This window comes from Diabrotica undecimpunctata, chromosome 3 (genome assembly GCF_040954645.1).
Source record: "Diabrotica undecimpunctata isolate CICGRU chromosome 3, icDiaUnde3, whole genome shotgun sequence".
In the NCBI taxonomy this organism is placed as follows: domain Eukaryota; kingdom Metazoa; phylum Arthropoda; class Insecta; order Coleoptera; family Chrysomelidae; genus Diabrotica; species Diabrotica undecimpunctata.
This window is the reverse complement of record NC_092805.1, coordinates 33,679,151-33,700,235: the sequence shown is the minus strand read 5'-3', so window position 1 is coordinate 33,700,235 and position 21,085 is coordinate 33,679,151. Positions and strand designations below refer to the sequence as shown.

The 21,085-nt window shown below is 34.2% G+C and overlaps 1 protein-coding gene across 1 annotated transcript in view; it reads left to right on the top strand.

Annotated features, from left to right (window-relative positions):
• Positions 1-3,853: 3,853 nt before the first annotated feature.
• The window catches only part of Lac (septate junction protein lachesin), a 72,130-nt gene continuing 54,898 nt past the window's right edge, over positions 3,854-21,085 (top strand). The window contains exon 1 of the mRNA XM_072525665.1: positions 3,854-4,040. Within this exon, the coding sequence (XP_072381766.1) occupies positions 3,980-4,040 (61 nt within the window). The 5' untranslated portion in view covers positions 3,854-3,979. The remainder of the gene's footprint in view (positions 4,041-21,085) is intronic.

Genomic DNA, 21,085 nt, shown 5'->3' with positions numbered 1-21,085 from the left:
AAAGCTATGTATCGTCCATATTGTTAGACGGCATGAAAACATGGACGGTAAAAATTTCCTCCATTAATAAGTTGGAGACCCTCGAAATGTGGCCTAACATGGACAGATAGTGTGAGAAACGAAGAAGTTTTACTGAGAGAGAATTACTCAATTTGATCAAGGTATGAAACATTATATATCTGGGCCATATCCTGATAGGAAAAAAATATGCAATCCCTGAATTAATTACCCAAAGAAAGATTGAGGGCAAAAGAGAAGTAGGTCACAAACAACCTACCTTCCTGATAGTAGGACACTCAGGAAATTTGAACTTTTCCATAACTGTGAGCAGATTGTTAAAAAATCTTTCAACCTCACCTTTATTGAATGTAGAAATTCAGTTTTGACTGGTACCTTCGGGTTTTCTTCGGGAACACTAATGTCTGGATGACGCTTTAATAAGAGTTCTAACCAATCTTCACCAACGATTTTCTATATCGAGTCAAAACTGTGTTTTCCTTTATTCGCTGCAGAAAACTGGTATGCTAAAAGCGTTAGTTTTGCTGGTTTGATTTCAAAAAATCATATTCGCCAATTTTTTAACCATGTTTGACTATGGTGGATGGTTCGTCATTAAAAATTCGTTTCCTGTCAAGTTTTATTTTTTATGGCTGTTGGACTTTAGTTTGTCATGTTTTTAAAGATTATTTCGAAAACTACATCACCGTCTTGAAAAAGTAACAATTGACGACCTTGTCTAAACCAACACTAAGTGGAAAGTTTTGAACTTGGATTTGAGGTTCGAATCGGTTTGTAAATGCCCCTTTGTCCGCTTCTTGTCGATCGACGATGATAGGTATAATAAAAGTTGAAGTTGTGGAGTAAAAGTGTTGATTTATTGACAGCTACTGGTAATTACACAATATGATGTTCGTTAGGTAACTACTTATGATTGACTGTGGTAGACTGTCCTTACATGAGCTCAAATCCCCAATTTATAATCTCACAAATAATTCATACCTCAGCACAGACGTTAATGCTTCCTATCATACCATACCAACAAACTTTGCTTACCCTACAATTTAATCTACGCCTTAATTGCGACACTTAGGAAGTTCAATTAGAAAATATATTATTCGGCAATTTATTTAGTTGTAGGTAAATGAACTAATTATTAAAATATTATACGAAATGTTTTTACAATGTCACTTATACACGGTGAAACTATAATAGATTAAGAAGTTAAAAATAATGTGAGATTACAAATTAAGGGATTAATTTGTAATTGAACACTAAGAATACAGTCATATTACAAACATGTGGTGAATGTTGAAATACTTATGCCGTGTTGCTGCACAGCTGCACAGATGTATTAAACCGGATTCTTAACGTTTATATTGAGTCCATATTATTGACTGTAATACGTGATTTTGTTCACAAGAACTTGTAGATCTTTTAAGTTGTCCGCAAATACTATGGTGTCATCTGCATATCTGATGTTGTTTAGCCGGTAACCATTTAGTAGAATACCTTTTTCAGTTTCGTGCAAAGCTTCGATAAATATTCTTTCATAGTACAGATTGAAGATTAGAGGAGACAAGATACAGCCTTGCCTCACTCCACGCATGATTTTCACATAGTCAGTGTGTTCACCTTCAATTCTGAGATTTGCTGTCTGATTCCAGTAAAGATTTCTAATTATTTTCAGATCTTGGTTGCTAATTCCTGTTTCTTTTAGTATTTGCATCATCTTGGCGATGCTCATCGATCAAATGCTTTCTCGTAATCAAGCACACATGCGTATACATCGCAGTTGACGTCTCTGCATCTCTGGAATAAGACTTGTACTCAGAACAAAGCCTCTCTAGTACCAACAGCATTTGTGAACCCGAACTGGTTGGGGAAAATTTGACTTTCACATAGCTTGTAGATTCTCTTATGAATTATCTTTAGGAACAATTTTAGAAGATGGCTCATGAGGCTTATAGTACGGTAATCTTCGCATTTTTTGGCTCCTGTTTTTTTGGAAGTGCAATAAACTCAGATTTCAGCCATTCTGTTAGTATTTCTCCAGAGTTGTATATATTGTTGAATATCTTTGCGATTATTGCTACTGATTCGTTGTCTATTAGTTTGAGTAGTTTTGCTTGTATATTATCAGGACCTGCCGCTTTGCCATCCTTTAACTATGTTATTGCGGAATAAACTTCCTGCTGTAATATTCTTGTGACTATCGTGCTTTGACTGCAGAGTCTCAAGTTCTTCGCATCTTTCCCTTGCTTCTTTTTCTTTCGCTTTTCTGATTTTCGTTCTTATTAATATATTTATGGTTTTATTCTTCATTCTTTTTTATTCTATTTTATTCTTATATCTAATTCTTCATATCTTTATCCAAATATTTATTTGGTCCATTGATGCCTGCAATTTTCGTGCTGCAATTGTGATCTTCTACTGCTGAGACCTCAGTGTCATCAGCAAAGGTAGCAGTTGTGTTGTGTTCTGAAACAGAAATCTCGCTTGCGTATATAAGGTACAGTACCGGGCGGAGTACACTTCCTTGTAACACGTCTTCTTTTTCTTGTAGAGCCTATCCGTTTCAGTAATTAGCGACCACCATGGCAAGCACGTATTGAACCACGTACGTAGATTTTTCAGCCAGGAAATTATTCGCCTTCCTGGTACTCGTTTTCCTTCTACTTTTCCTTGAGGAATTAATTGCAGCAACCCATATCTTTCGCTGTTCCTCATAATATGACCGAGGTATTCAATTTTGGCTGTTTTTATAGTGGTTAACAACTCTTGTCCTTTTTGCATTCATAATAAAACGCCCTGATTAGTAACGTGGTTGGTATAGGGTATCTTCAGGAAATTTTGAAAGCCTTAATTTTCTTACAGGTAGCTTGTGTGAGAGCCTACGCCTCAACTCCATACAACAGTGTGGGAAAGATATAATATCGTAGTAACCTGATTTTTATGAGTACTTACTGATAAATCGTGGCATTCAGTGAAAGTCCATATCTCTGACCCTTCAGTTTTCTATTCATTAACTCCTGAAGGGCTTCATAACTGTCAGCGAATACCACCCTGTCATCCGCGTATCTGATCTTATTAATACATTCTCCGTTAATTGAAATTCCGGCTTTAACATCTTTTACTGTTTCTTGAACGATTTCCTCAGAGTATATGTTAACCAGCAAGGTTGATAGTATACATTCCTGTCGGACCCATGTTTGATTTTGATATCATTGGATTCTTCTTCTTCTGTACGGATAGACGATGTTGGATTCCAGTAAAGATTGCTAATAATTCTTAGATCGCAGGCGTTTATTCCAATATTTGTTAATATCTCCATCAGCTTGTCATTTTTTACTGCTTCACATACTTTATGGCAATCAATGAAGCATGCATAAATATCGTAATTCACGTCTCTACATCGTTGCTAAACCACTTTAGCACTTGTATGCTAAATAGAGCCTCCCTGGTACCCACTGCGTTCCGAAAACCAAACTGTTTGTAGGAATTATATTTTATAGACTTTTTGTCTAGGTAAGTATCTAATAAATCGGTTGCTACTAGAGAAGTAACTGGAGTGACAAACATTTAGATTATTGCTAACGTTACACTAAAGATAAAAACTACCACATAGGTCAAACAGACTCTAACGACTGGTTAACAACTACCTGAGCATCTCAAAACAAAAATCTTAAATCGCAGTGATTGCTGCATATCTTCAGGAAAATAAAATTATTTACGGTCATTATTATCATACAACCTTTACTTGTTGGGTGTAATTATCCACCCCCCGCCACTGCACGTCACAGTCGCAGGTACGGTGAACGGCGCTGCATGCGTTTCTTGCCTCTTTTTCGATTTACAGATTCATATTTCGTAGTACGTCTATTGGCCACCGACTAGGACGCACAACAGCGACCATCACCCATCTCGATGCCAATATCCGTTATATAGTGAATTGTGATAGTTTTATACCGTACCATAGACAATGATGGCTACCCGTTATATTTTGTTTTGTTTGGTGAACGTGTTTGTGTTGGTGCAACAGAGTAAGTGTCACGATTTATTGGTTGAGTTAATTTTATCTAAACATATGATAAGGAGGGTGTTATCTTGCCGGGTTCGGGATTAGAGAGGCGGGATAGGTGATAATGCATGTCGTTTTCTTAGGATGTGACGCGTCTTGGCATACGATAAAAAGATGATATCATTCTGATTGGATTCGTAATGTTTACATCTGATGGGAGGCTACACCCATATTTATTGACATATATTATACATTTTTAGCAACATTATTTTTGTCACTACCTGTTTTACATCACATATATACACCCAAAACATAAAATATTTGTTTTGAATACTATTTATTTGTTTATTATTATAAAATACATATTGAAAGTGTTTAAAAACACCATTTAAAATAGAAAGTTATAATTGTATATGGGGCTATTACATGTCCATTAGCAGCCAGTAAAATTCTTTTATAACATTTATTCTAAAACTTTTATGGGAAATTAATAGAAAAATCAATATACCAAAAATATTTTCAAGGTTTATACATTGATCTATTTTTTTTTCAATACTTGTAACTACTAAATAATTCACTGTTAAATCAATCGAATATTAGTAATGTCCATTAATTGGGCCCACCTATAACCTGGTTAGGTCAATGGAAAAAGTAGTTGGAATTGAAACAACATACTTTATAATAAACTAAAGATTTATTTAAATAATTTACGAAAAAAATGTTTTCCAACCCCTTTGTGTATCTTAGATTGCAACTAATGTCGTTTAGATCCCCAATGCCCCTTTGAAGACAACCAGAGAATGCAAATACGAATTTGCAACTTTCCTAGGGATTATATTTTTATATGAGGGTGCCAGCAAATAATTTTTTATGAGATTAACGTGTTTGCCAGCAGTGTTCCCAAAAAGCAAATAAGCCCTTCCTGTCAAAAGAACTTATATATGGAGACAAGATATTTCATCCCACGGGAATGACTGAACTCACAATGAATTAGTTATTTTTTTAAATAATTTTTCATTGGTTGATGTATTATATAGTAAATTTTAACGGGTTTATATTTACATGCGAAAATAAAAAAAAATATTTTCCACAATTTAACACTATTCTTTATTTACTTTATGTGTTTGGCTTAAGTTTACATCAAGAATCTTGTGATACATCGATTAACATGAATTTGTTTTAGTTAAATGTTCATTTCATCAAAAAAACAGATTTAGCTAAATGTTCATTTACAAATTGTTTACAAATTTAAAGTTATTATTTAATGAATTATTGTGTTCCAGAATATCATAAATGCATAAAATGATCAACTGATTTGTTCTGCTCTTTTTCCGCGTTTTCATTTTTTGATTCATGTCAAATTTTTTAATAAGTAATTACTGATTTATACACGTGAAAAAAATTATGAAACTATTGCTTCCTAAATTTTTGACATTTTTATTTATTCCATGTTCTTTGTTTTGTTTTGTCGCATGTTATGATCAAAAATTATATGTTTTTAATTCATTGATTTCCATGGATTCTCAACAAAATTGGTCAAAGGTTCAGATGTTATTTACAAATTTAAAGTTATTATTGAATGAATACTTATTTTCCAGAATGTCACATTTATAAGATATTCAAATAATCTTTTCTGTTCTAGTATACTTCTTCTAAATGTTCCCTCTGTTTGCCCCATGTAAGCTTAAGACATTAAAATTAGTAGAACTGAATAGAGGAACACAAATTTTTGTCTTCAATCTTCAGTTTTAGAAAAGACAGCATAGGATAAAGAAAAGGCTTATTGCCTTATAAATGTTCGTGGACTCATTTAACAGCAGTATTTATACAATCTGCAAAAAATCGTGAATTGTTGTATAAATATGACACAATTCTATAATAACGGCTAACATATAGGTACTGCCTTGTGAAAGCATTTCGTTTTAGTATGCGGTTTTTAAAAGTTTTCTTTTTTATCTGATATGAACAAAAAACAATTTAAAATGAATTTTGGTTAAGTATTACCGAAATATAGCCTTAGCTACATTTCGGCAATAAAAAGAGTTACAGTGTTCATCTTGACGGCATATTTTATTGCTAATTAATTGCTGCTGCTTGGTACATTGACCAATCCCCAAAAACTAACCCATTATCTCCCTAGCGCACAAATCATCCATGGAAAAATCGAGATATCAGCCAAAACCGTTAAAACCATAAATGTAACCAGCTATGAATTAATAATTGCTAATTTATTGCTGAAGTTTTATGCCAAGAAACACTTTATTGCTGCAACCGTTTCCCAAAAAATAATGATGACTGAACCTATCTTAGCGTCATATTGTATTACTAATATTAAATCTTCAACTTGCTAAAATTGTTCCCATGAGTTACAGATACAGTTTATCTTCTTCTTATGGCGCCCTATCCAAGTGAATGTTGGCGACAGTTCTGGCATATTCCTGTCGGTCTTGTGTGGCTCTAAAGAGTGCATGGGCATCAAGGTTTGTCCAATCTCTTATGTTTTTAAGCCATGAGTATTTCTTTTGTCCGATGCCCCGTTTTCCTTCTATCTTCCCTTCCATAATAAGCTTTAAGAACTGGTACTTAGAATTTTGAAATATATGACCCAGATAAGCAGTTTTTCTTCTTTTTATTATTGGCAGCAATTCCCGTTCTCTGCCCATTCGATTTAATATTTCGATACAGTTTATAAAAAATAATATATCATTTAACCCTCGCTTTTAGCTTGAAAAGCTTTTTGCCATATTCTTTGCATAGACCAGATAATATTTCTCTTAAACTACAATATCCTTAAAATATGGCAGCTACGAGATATAGTCCATATTTTATTGCTAAATTTTTGTTAATTTAAAGTACCCCTCACACCATGTGCTACCGAGCTCACTCCCTTAAATTAACAAAAAATGGAAATAAACTTGTTTTAAGATAAGTACTGAATTTATTGCAGTAGTTCTGAGCCCTTAAGTAATTACCAATCTCCCGAGAAACAATGAGTACGTACTGTAGCTTCCGAGAAATAATGAGTGTTGTAGTTTAAGTATAAAGCTACAATAATTTTTGTATTTTGGAAAAGGCTGAAGCAATAAAAGGCATTGTTGGCGTTGAATTGCTTCAATAAATGAACTAAAAACCATGTATGAACTAGTGTTAATACATCATTTTTCCTGAAAAGCATAAAATTGATCATAAATAACTAATAACTAGTAGTATCTCAACCTCGGCAGAGGTAAGACGTATTTACAGTGATTAAGTTTGTACATGTACTTACTTAATATTCCCTATAGTTTTTGTGTGGGTAAATATATGTGACCACTTAGATAATAACTAACATAGATTATAGTATAGTTCACAATTTTTGAAAAACAACCCTCTTCCTTGCTGAGATATAGATATGGCTATGCTAACTTTACCGTAAAGCTAACATAGCCATGTTTCTCGGAAACGGTTACAGCAATATATTGTTTCATGGCGTAAAACTTAAATATTAAATTAGCAATTAATTCCTTGCAGTTCACTTTTCTAGTTTTATCGTTTTTGGTCGATATCTCGATTTTTCCAGGAATGAGTTTTGCGCTAGGAGATGATAGTTTTTGAGGATTGTTCAATATACTTAAATCAACAGCAATCAATTACCAAGATGTATCCTTTTTTTTGTCGAAATATAGTTATGGCTATGCTAGCTTTACCGTAAAGTCAGCATAACTATTGTTTCTAGGAAACGGTTGCAGCAATAAATTAGAAATTAATTCCTTGGGGTTCACTTTGATGGTTTCAATGTTTTTTTTAATATATCGAATTTTTTAGAGATGTTCTCTAATCCTCTCCATTTTTTTCTTAAAAACAAAATTGAGAACATTATCTACGTATGTCAAAAAATGCGTAATAACTACCTCTTAAAACCCACCAAATTTTATTTGCATACTCCAACCGGTTCCAGAGCAATAAATAAATCGTCAGTTTGTAAGAAAAATTTCAACACTCCGTATCTCAGAAAACGAAACATTTGCGGACATACATTTATATGCCAAACTGTCATTATTTTTCATGCAGAATCACCCCATGAAGTTTGTCACACTTCACGGGGTGTTACGCCACCGCGCCAAAAGCACGACCGCGCGTTATGACCAATGTTCGGAGCCGTTTACAAGTTGGAGAATTTTTGAATTTTAGTAATATGTATTCTAAATTAAAAGTGGATAAGTGGATAAGATAATAAATAAACGTCGGACAGCATCCACAATGCGCATGTTTAAACAATATATTATAAATAAACATCCAGAGAATTAGTTTCCTGCTTTAAAAGGGCGAAAGTTATGAATTTTTCAAAAAATGCAACGATAAGGTTTCCTAAAAAAATTGCTTGTTTATTTTATTCTCTACAACAGTTCCATTGACGTATTGCGATTAAATTACAATTACATTAAGATTTTTCGCTCTAAATGAAAAAAACCCATTTTTTTTATTTTTCCATTTATGTATATAATTCGGGGGAAAGCTAATTTATGTAATGATTTTCGTTTTTTATGTTCTACAAACCACTTTTCAAAATATAGTAGACGTGGTTTGCTGTTAAATTTTGAAGGCTTTAATTTTACTCTATAAGTAAACTGAGCTACTGCGCTTTGAAAGTTAGTTAGGTAATTGATCTGGTCGTCCTTGGGTATTTGATTTGATAGGATTACCAATCGAATTTTATTTTATCCACCATTCATATTCTTGTAAATTGCGCACCGTAAACAGTCTTTACCAAAAAATCTGCTAAACAAGTAGAAACAACGCAAAGAGCAATGGAACGAATCATGCTTGGAATATCACTAAGAGACAAGATTAGAAACACCGAGATAAGACGTAGAACGAAGATTAGGGATATTGTGGAAGAAATTGCAAAAATGAAATGGCGCTGGGCAGGTCACGTAGCTCGATATAATGACAACAGGTGGACACGAAGAATTCTGGAATGGAGACCAAGGACGACAACAAGAAGCATGGGAAGACCTCAAAAAAGATGGGTAAATGACATAAGAACAGTGGCAGGCAAACAGTGGATTAGATTGGCGCAAGATAGAGAAAGATGGAAGCAATTGGGAGAGACCTACATTCAGGAGTGGATGGAAAATGGTTGACAAAGAAGAAACAGTCTTTAAGATACTATATCTATATATATATATATATATATATATATATATATATATATATATATATATATATATATATATATATATATATATATATAACAAGAAACAGGAATTGTATTGAAGTAATTTGAATTATACTAGTATCATAATACTCATAATAAGGAATAAAAATACTTACATGCTTTCACTCGTCGGTATGGACACGGTCACCTTCTTTATTCACCCTTTCTAAACTTTCTTCTCTTTGATAGAGTTTTTCTGTCTATTTCTTTAATTTAATTTCTTTTTTTTTTGACCTGACTGCGCAATTTTTATTTTATTTCAATCTCTAGAATTATATTAGACTTTCAAGTTCCATTCTTCTTTTTATACCAACTCATATTTGTGAATTATTTTACTTTACTCATCCGATTTTTTCGTTCTTTATATTATGTATCTCTATTTATAACCTTATTTGGTCTGTACATATTATAAAATATAGTTTTATTTCATTGATAATACTCTCCCATTGCTTTGAACCCACTTCTCACTCGTCACTCAGCATCTAACTCTTCATATTTCGACAAAATTATCTCAACAATATAAAAAAAAGTGGCTACCATTATATTTGATATTTTTTTCACCCCCGACTTTTGTAAGATGATCCATTATTTCCGGTTTTCATTGTTTTGGTCTACTTAATTGCGCTGGTGCATGAAAGAGATGAGCCGGGAAAATATATGCTCGACTCGAGAGCGATGTTGGACATAAGTATTGTTATCACGTTCTTTCGAAAAAGAGATTCAGCTTATCACGTACAAAAAGGGCTCAATCGATACCACATATTGTGTTTTATGATTAAACGATATCGAATATAAGACAAAAACTGTTTTACCTTTGTAGATACGTTTAAAACCTATTAGCGCAACTAACAATAATACGTAATTATCAATTTCTTTCATGGTACAATCTATTTCGGTAGATAAAATTAAGAATTAATGGTTACATGAACAGCATTCTTCGCATACAAGGCTTTACAAAATTACGAAAAATGCAAATAGAAAACGCAGATGACATATGGTGACATCCTGTCAACGGTATTATTTATTTAATTTTTTGATAACAAACAAAACGCATGATATGCATATGACATGACTATAGTAATTCGTCAGAAAAATGCATTTCCTGCAAATGAGCCGAATTTGAATCCAAATTGGGAGACCTTTCATTCTTTAACTTTTAAAATTCAAACATAGCCAATTTATAGCAAGCACAAGTTATATGAGCTCTAACAAGTATTTATTGGGTCAAACTAAAATACATACATAATTCAGATAGTTAAAAATTTATTTTTTCTAATGTTTTTAATGAACTTAAACTGTGTCATTAGTTAATTACTAATAATATAGGTTCAATCAGCAACAAAAACCAAAGCTGAATTTTGTTGAGGATGTCAATTTTGAGACCACAAAAAAGGGGGCCCGTCCTTGGCCCGGTATTGTGGAACCTGTCATACGACTGAGTCATGGATTGCGAATTTCGAGAGGGGGTTACCCCCTTCGCATTCGCGGATCGTTCCGAATATGGTATACAAGTGTCTTAACCCAGGACTGGATAAATGCCTATGGTTTGAATCTCGTGGCATAGAAGACTGAGGCAGTAGTTCTTTCTTAAATGCCCGAGAAAGAGAGGTATAATTGTGTGGGTGTGGGGATCACTTCTAGAAGTACGTTAAGTACTAAGGAGTGGTCTTACATATGAATGGGAGTTGGGAGGAGCGCTTCCAGGAGGTGACAGAAAGTAATGGCCAATATCGGGGAACCCAAATCCGAAAGGAGGAGGGTTTTACACGAAACTGTGCAGTCTATCATTTTCTACGCGGCAGCAGTATGGAGTGCGACTGTGGAAACACAGGCGCAGTGCCGTAGGGACAGAACTAGTCTTCTGCGAGTAGCAAGTGCTTACAGAACTGTATCTGCTACCGCCCTGTGGGTGATCACCGGCTATGTCCCTTTACATGTGTTGAGAAAAATATAAAGGATATTTTAACGGAGAAACAAAGAGATACAAGGCGAGAACGTTAGAAGCGAGAAGAGGCCATATCCATTGGGATGTGGCAGGATGAGTGGGATGCAACGGGGAATGTGGCACAGTGGACGAAGTGACTGATATCGAATCTTTGGAGCTGGCTGGAATGTGGATACAGGCGCTTAGACTACTATCTGATACAAGTGCTCACAGGTTTAAAAAGGCCGAATCGGATAATTGTCTATATTGTGGCACTTCGGACACTGGGTCATATACCCTTGTAGAGTGTATCAGATGAGTAAGAGAAAAGAATGAGCTAGAGAGAGTGTTTGAGTTGGTGAAAGAGATGGTGATGGATGAGCGCTGGTGAAACAAAACCCACAACTATGTGAAAAAGGTGCTGTCGATAAAAGTTAAGGAAGAGCAGGAGCTAGATGCAGTTCTAGCAGTTATCGAGATAGCAGAACTGGGCCCGCAGAGGTAGAAAGAAGGAGAGTTCGACAATACAGGGGTAAGGACAAGTATGTTTGAGGGAGTTAGAGAGGAGGAAATGGCGACAGGCACGAGATAACAACAGTGTAAGTGGAATGAGCTGAGTGTTGACTGAGGTGCAGACGGACGATGACAAATAGAACACGTGACAGCTTATCGCGGCTCTGCCTTCCACTTGGAGAGTTCTTTTTAAAGATCTTAAAGTATTTTTCCGTAGTGTGCAGAGGCTTGTTATAACTTTTTCCGTGTAATATTTCCCAGTAGGCTGTACTAAGTTCCTCTTCCCATTTTCGGACATCGTACTGATGCGGTTTTTTGGCACACCCACGGCAAAAGGATTGTGGTAACATAGAAAGGTTATTTGGCAAGATTATCAGCAATCTCCGCACTTGCAATTACTTAATGTCCTACGATTCATCACAAACATACTTGGTTATCTTTTCGTTCTGGAGCACAAAAATCTATTGCTAGTAACTGCGCTTGAAATGTTGTAGGAGGGTTCTCTATACATATGTATTTTTGACACAGAATAATAAGTGAGCGGATATGTTGTGATTTCAGCGATTTAGTTTTGTGTTAACTCAGTATCATTTTAATTAAAAAAACGTGAGATCTAATGTTGAATCAATGAAACGAAATAGAGAAACTTGCAGCAAAAATAAATAATAGCAAGAGAATAATTTTTTTCTTTATATTTTTAAATATTCTTATTTTTTATTATTGTATTAAGTTTTTATTTTTATTGCCCACATTCTGATACTCCTACTCAGTTAAAAATTACATAATCTAAATTTGTTATACATTAGATCTAACGTATCCCTAACATATTGTGATCCCTAATTTTACGATAACGTCTTCCGCCGATTTTTAAGAGGTTTGTAAATACACTGCTCCAAAAATAATTTCTCCAATTTTTTCGTGTTTTTAAAAATTATTTTAGTAATAAGTGTATACCTCCACTTAACATATCATTTAATTTGTAAGTTTTACTTTTAGTTTCTTTCTTCCAGCATTTTTTTCTCTTGTTGATTAGAAAAATATCCACTCCACAGTCAGTCGAGCAATCACTAAAACACAACTAGATAAAATAGTTTTAGTTTTCTTCAGTCCTCTTATATAATGTTAGCTCAAACAACTAAAGTAGGAATTCACCTAAATTCACAATTTTAGATTCATAATTAAAGAGGTTTGATCCTCTCAGTCTTCTTAAGTTGATTTTGGCTGTACTGCCGTATTATAACGTTCATGCAGCCTGGATATGTGGACGCCAGTCTGCGTATTCTTCAGATATCATCATTCGCCATTGATATACCTAAATCACGATGCAGATCATAAATATGGCTATAGCATGGTGCATTACCCATATTTCTTAAAAAGTTGTTTTGAAATGTTTAGATAAACTTAATATTTAAAGTTTTAATGTATCCATAAAACTGGTTACTATAAAGTCAGATATAATTGAAAGCCTGTATATCCTATAACCATTAATATTACTTGTAGTGAACTTTACATCTTAATGCAAGATATTTTGCATAGTTTTCGTATGGTATTACTTTGTTATTCAGAGTTAATACTGGTTTGGTTTATTTGGTTTATTTCATTTGTCAAATTGATGTGTATTACTAATGACAGAAAAACCCTCCTTGATGGATCCATTGATCAGAAAAAAAAAACAGAACAAGGTTCCTTGATAACATTGATGAAGACATAAGAAATGTGGGAATAAGTGCTTGGCGGAGGAAGGCGATGGATAAGGACGACTGGAGAAATTTTTGAGGAGACTAGAGCCTACGTAGGTTTGTAAAGCCAGAATGATGATGTGTATTACATTCATTTAGTTCTTGGTACATCTTAACTTGTCACAGGTGTTCTGTAATCTTCTTGTGAATGTAGCAATATTTTTTCTAAGAGAATAATGACGTGTCATCTGCAAATGTAAATGAACTTATTTGTTTTACAAGTGCACTACCTAGGAAAGCTCCTACATTTATTTCTTTAAGGTCTTAAAACGCATTTTCCTTTATGTTTAATAGTCTGTCTATCAAATAAGAGTCAAATAAATCTGCATATTGCTTTGGAATGGCTTTATATAGGTAACTATCTACGTTAGTCCTACGTTACATCCGTCAATAAGTCCCTGGCCTAATTAAGCCGAGTCTAAATTAAATAACATTTTTTTTACAAAATTTGTTCTTTATTCATCAAAATGATCTCCTTTTTCGGAAAATAACTGCTCATTATTGAATTTGAATTCAGCAAACCATCGTTTAATGGTTGTAATCGATGAAGCAGAGTTCCAGTAACCCATTTTTAGCCATTGCTCAGTTTAGACGATATTTTTCCCATCAAATAACAGTGATAAATCAACACACAAAATTGCTTTGAATAAATTATTTAATAAAATTATAAAAGTAGCGTCACTTTAAGCACTCTATCTCGGTAAATAATAATTCGAATGACAGAAATTTTGAGTGTTGACACTGCCGACATGTCTTCTTCTTCTTCTTCTTTTTATATAGACATGACTGTCTGTTTTTCAATGTGCCTCCGGTAAGTTGTCGTTACATCGTTTTCGTGGTATCCCTACTGATCGTCTTTCTATTGGGGAACCGTCTCTTTTTAACATACTTTTTGTCTTCTCTGTATCAGGTCTTGTTTTTGCCACGTATGTTATTATTGGTCTGATGACTGTTTTGTAAATTCTGCCTTTCGTTTCTTTCCCGATATTTTTATTTCTCCATATTGTTTCATTTAGGCAGCCTGCGGCTCTGTTTGCTCTACTCACTTGATCTTCCACTTCGGTTTCGAGCTTTCCGTAGCTATATTATGTGATGCCTAGATATTTAAACTCCATCACTTGTTCTATTATCTGACCTTCCAGCTCCAATTGACATCTTAGTAAATTTGCTGTTGTAACCATGCATTTTGTCTTTTTTGGGGAAATTAACATGTTAAATTTTCTGGCGGTTATATTGGTGCAGCATACGTTATAAATCATCTTCACTTTGAGAGAGTAGTATTGCGTCGTCTGCATAGCAGATTATTTTTTAAGTTTTTTTTCTCCAATTTGGTATCCTTTTTTAGTTCTTACTTTTTTTATTATTTCATCCATAATTAGTGTTGAACAATAGAGGACTCAGGGAATCTCCCTGTCTTATCCCATTGCCAGATTCAATAGGCTGACATGTCATGGGGATAATTCATTAGAATTGCCATCAGTGGTCTTTAGAAAATCGTCGCAGATCCAAAAAGGACATTAATGTTGTTGTCAAATCAAAGGGCTTACAAATATCGGCCTGCACTAACAGAAGAAAGTTGTGTGAAAATAGACTGCGAGCAACAACCAGTAAAAAGAAGCCGTTACTTAGCAAAAAATGGGAGGAAAAAAATGCATAGATTGGGCGTTGACACACAAATAGTGCAAGCCAAACTGATGCTGACTATCAGAGATTTTTTTGAAGGGATGCTCCAGAATGTATCTTCCGGCAGGATGGTGAGCCCTGTCATACGGCCAAGACTTTTATGGAATGGTTGCCATTAGGTTCCAGTCCTGTTGCCCTGGAAAGAGTTCTAATCTAAATCAAATAGAAAATCTATGGTCAAGGCTGGAGTGTTAGTATCACGACGAAACAAGTAATAAGAAAGAACTGATAGCAGCCATTATTCAAAACTGGTTTAGAGTTTTATACCAGAAGATTTGGTTCGTTTCGTGAACTTTATGCCTCGCAGTGTGTATTCCACCTCGCAATAATGCATTCTACCTACTATTTATATATATTTTTATTATTTTCCTTTCTACAATCTACATCTTACTTAGACATTCATTATCGTTTTAGCACCAAATTGTTTTCTTATAATTTTATATATTTCTAATTTTGTTAATGCTACCCAAGTGTTCAAAACATTATATATTCAGTTACTCCATTTGCCTTTCATTTTGTTTTTAAAATTAATTTCTTAAAAATAAAATACATCAGTACGCGTTACAAGCAGTGTATATATCCCTCAATAGTTTTTTATAACAAGAAATGCCTCTGTTTCTTTAAGTACTTCTTTATCAACATCTGGAAGCTTACAAAAACCAGAAACATGGCATTTAGCCGATTATCGTGATGAGTTGCCATAACTACTTGAGTGTCTGATCCGTTTTTTATACTACAAAACATTCACCCGTTATGCTAGAATAAATGAACAAGAAAATAATATTTCAAATGATCTTTGAAGATGAAATTTATTACATACATATGAAAATGAGTTTAAAAATGAAAAAACATACTGATTGTCTATTTTATCTGTTTATAATATGTATGCTTTATCTTTATAGATCTACCGCCTCCGTACATAGGTCATCACTCCCTTTTTCAAGGACTGCCGACGCTCCTACTGGTGTTCTATCTCGAGCCATTCTTATATTGAAAGATTTGGATGTTCTTTAAATTAATTTAAAAGTTTTTGCGTATTGTTTTTGTTATCCATTATTACTGCATCGTCTACAGAGCAGCATGTTAAATCCATTTCCTTAATTTTTATATCCTTTTGTTTTAAATATTATAATTTATTCTTTCGCCCATGATCATATTGAATAAATGGAGGCGGATTCCATTTCCGGCCGTTTTTGGTTTAGTAAGTTCCTGGATTGTCTTCGGTAAACAGAATTCAATATTGTTAACTCCAGCTTCGGTTGGTTTTAAGTCTTACAAATTATGTACTTTGTGGTTAAAGTTGGGGAGCAAATTATGCCATTAAATCAGATTTCTATATTGTTTACAAAATCCAAAGAGACATTCATTTTCCCGCAATGTCCAAATAAAACCAAGGTAGCACAAGTATTAAATAATTTTCGTATAATAATTTGTAAGATAAATTACTCTGCCAGTATATGCCCTATAAATTTATCAGTATTTTTAAAATTATCTTTTTTTTCTCAAAGTACAGTATACTTATTGTACTACTTATTTATATTGTGTATAATTTCCTCGCCAAATTTTCGAAGACTGCTTGTCTTTGCTGTCTTTATAAATTTACATATGGTACCTTCCTTTTTGTCTCGATATCTGTTTCCTGTCTTACTTTTGAATGATGAACCCACATGTGTTTTGAAATGCCAGCTGCTACCTGCTCCTTTTTTTAAACTACTCGTCAAAATAAATGACAGTAGCTAATAAGAAAAATGAACATTTTTTGTATATTGTAAAAAACTGATAGTGTATGTCACCATTATAATAAATAATCAATATATAACAGCATCTCCGAACAATTATTGTAAAATTTAAAGAAATGATTTGACGGTTAGGCTTAAATTTAACTATTTTGTCTTTGTTACGTTGGTGACAATATTATTCATAATAATTAAATTTTATCTGCTCCACTTCCAATGATAATTTAGACATGACATGACATTTTTTTCGAGTAAAAATACCTATAGCTTCCACGGTAGCGTATATCTTGTATGATAATAATAAACCTTTTAAACGTGGACTTTAAAATCGTAAAGTAATCTACGTAATTTTGAGGTGTGTTTATGGGATCACTTGATTAGAGGATAATTTATTTGATTACATGAAATCAACAATCAATTCAACGATCAACAACCAATTAAATAAGGATCCCTGTTGGAAAAATAATAAAAAGAGGTGATTTTTCTTTAATAATATCACACACTCATCATATTCAAACTTGATTGTAAAATTATTTTGTTAATAATTTCATTCCAAGTGATAATGTCCAGTGCAGGAAACCCGGAATGGGTCAACTATTTCTGGTTTGTTACTTCTTCTTCTTCTTCCTTCTTGTATGTAGGCTTTAAAGCCTGTTTCTTCTTCAATATTAGCCTCCTAACTTGTTTAAATTATCGCACTATGTTTTTCTTGGTCTGCCAATACTTCTTCGTACATTTGGTGACTTAGCTCGTGCTATCCGTACTATCCTATCCTCTGCCATTCTACTAATGTGTTCGTTCCACTCTCTTCTTATGTTTTCGCTTCTGTCCCTATCCAACAAACTTTTCCCTGATATTCGTCAGAGTATTTTCATCTCTGTTGTTTCCAATAGTCGTCTCGTTTTAGATGTGTCAGGTCTTGTTTCCGCCGTGTATGTTAATATAGGTCTATTTGCTGCTTTATAGATTCTTGTTTTTGTGTATTGTCTTAGGTGTTTATTCTTCCAGATTGTGTCATTAAGAGATCCCGCCGCTTTACTTGCTTTTAAGCTTTGTTGTCCTACTTCTGCTTCAACATCTCCGTAACTAGTTATATATATTCCCAGATGTCTAAACCTTGCTTCCTGCTTTATTATTTTCACATCAATTTCGATTTTACATCGTAGTGGGTATTTATATGTTGTCATACATTTGTTTTTTTCTGCTGATATTATTATATTGTATGGCTGTTGTATTGAAGATGTGTGTTAATCTTTGGAGCTCGTCTTCTGTCTCGGCGATTAATGCGGCGTCGTCTGCATAACATAATATTTGGATTTCTTTGTTCCCCATTCTGTAACCATGACCTTTACGTACTGCTTGTATTATTTCGTCCATTATTATATTAGTGGACGAGAATAGAAGTGCTTAACGAGTCACCCTGTAGTCGATTATGATGGAAGTAGATGTTTTCGATGGTTTGTATAATATTGATTGGTATGTTTCTTTTATACAGTAGGTGTCTTCGACTGGGATGCGATCGAAAGACTTTGTAAGGTCTATAAAACATAGATATGCTGGTTTATTGTACTCAATGGCCTTTTCTGTGATTTGTCTTAGTACAAATACGGCGTCTACGCAGGATCTTCTGGATCTGAATCCACATAATTACTGGTTCGTTACTATCCACATAATTACTTTCACGTTTGACACTATTTTCATCCATGAAGTGTTACATTGCGTTCTGTACATCAAAGTTGGTATCTATCATGATAACTGTATCGTCGGCAAAACGTAAATTATTTAAAATTTCTTCATTATTAGAACATCCTGAAGCGAATGCCTGAAAATAGATAACCCAAAAAGGTTGAAAAATGGACTCCGTCCACTAGAAGAAAACGATGTAGATCAACACGGTCCTGGAGAGAAAATGTCGAAGATATAATGACTGAGAAAAATTTAAAAACTTGCTAGGTTGCTTCGACAGAAAACGCTGGCAATTAGGATGCGAGAATCGGCGCTAACAGTAGAAGACTCGACTATTATATATTATATATAGATATATCCTCCATTGATATGATTCTGCCAGGAAATGGTCATAAATAACTAAGTTATAAGATTCGAATAGGAAAAAATAATCAAACCGGTGAGCTTCTCCATCTTCTAAGACTGACGTGCCGTGTTAATTTGCACAATGTTTGTTGCCGCGTTGACTTAAGAAGTGGAAATTTTGATCATGACAAAGAGAATAGTGCAAAAGATCCGAGTGGCTCAAATGTCGATGGAGCGTGCTATGAGACAAAATTCCAAACCGCCAGCTAGGACGAAGATCAGGAATGTCTGATGCTACAGAGAGAATAGCAATACTGAAATGGAACTGGTCAGGTCACGTAGCTCGAATGACAGATAATAGATGGACAAAATCGATACGGGAATGACCACCCAGAGATGATGTCTACCACCAACATGATGAACTGTCGATCTAAAACGTTGCTAGAAAAACTGGATTTAAGAGACACGAAACAAATGGAAAATTATGAGGGAGATTTATGTCTAGCAGTGGACAAGGGAAGATTGAATGACGATATGATTCTGAAGCTATTTGCTTGTAGAATTTTTGTTACTTATTGTCTTTAATAGGAATTAATTACAATTTTAGTTTAAATACTTTTACTTTGACGTTACAATGTTTACTTCGAGAATTGTTCTTAACATATAGCCTTCTGCGTCAAAAGAACATAGGCCTCCCCTAATTTCTACCAGTTCTGTCAGACTTGAGCTTCTTGCAGCCAATTCTCAGCGATTGTTTTGACATCGATGGTCCATCGTGTACGTGGTCTACCTCTACTTCTATTATCTTTTGGTCTCCACACGGTAATTTTTTGGGTCCACCGCCCGTGATTTATTCTGGCTACAAGTCCCGCCCAGTTTCTCTTCAGCCATACATATATAACATCTGTGATGCCTGTCCTTCTTCTTATTCATTCTCTGAGTTTGGTTGCTGTAGCCTGGGTTAAGGAAAGTGTTTCGGCGGTGTAAGCTATAACTGGAACCACACATTGTTCGAACATCTTCCTTTTCAAATAAATTGGCATGTTGCTCTCGAATATGTCTGATAGAGCTCCATATGCGGAAAATGCTAAAGAAATTCTTCTCTGCAGTTCAGCAGTTTGGTTGTCCGTAGCAACTTGGATATCATACTCTAAGTATTATATGTATGAACTAATCCTATTTCATTGTAGTCGACTTTTGGATTTTCGCTTGATGTCAGATTTATCATGTATTGTGTCTTTCCAAAATTTATATTCAAACCAACTTCATTACAGGCGGCATCTAACTCAGTAAGCATAGTTCGAATATCTTTTAAGTTATCTGTTATTAGAAAAATGTAGTCCGCAAATTATAGCTAAGAGAGCATTCGTCGTCTACATTGATTCTTTTGGCATCCCACTCCAATTTTTTAAAAGCATGTTCCAGAACTGCCGTAAAGAATTGGGGTGATAACGTGTCATCTTGCCTGATTCCTTTTTTGATTTTTTTAAAATTTGTGTCTTCGTGTAGTCTTACGGTCATAGTTCCATTAAGTATTGTATATTATATTCACGATGAGTTTGGAGTACCGATAATATATGCGACTTTCTTATAATGCTCTTATTACGCTGTTAATTACTATCGTATCGAATGCTTTGCATCTCTTTGCAACCCCTTGTATGCAGTGGAGGTGGTGGTTGATGCCACAATTTTTCCTAAAACCTGCCTGTTTCCAGATAGGTAAAAATCTAATTTGGTTTCCAGTCTATTTGTTATTATTCTTGCGAATAACTTGTAGAGGTATTTTAACAGGCTTGTGTCAGTCTGTTGAATCGCCCTTTTTGTGTAATAAAATGGTAAGTGTACCATCTTGTAAATGTTCCAACCTTTACGGGTTCTATAAGGATATTATCTTCTCCTGCGCCTCTCTAGTTCTTTTCATTTTCATCTGTTGATATATCGGCATCAATTCCTATCCTTGGTTGACCAATCTTTTTCCTAAGTTTTCTGTTGTTGCTTCTCATGATTTTGTTGGCTTTTGTATAATTCTGTATAGAAATCTTCTACTACCCTTAGTAATTCATCTCTGTCTGTGATATTTTCATCTTTATCTTTTAAGTTCATGATGTTCTTTGCTTCTATTACTTTGCATTTTTCTCCTCTCTTTCATTAATGCATGGGGACTTATTCTTTCGTTATATGGTTTCTTTAAAGATTTGCCTCTTGTAAGTGATCATAAAATCTATTTCGTTCTTAGTTTTTCAA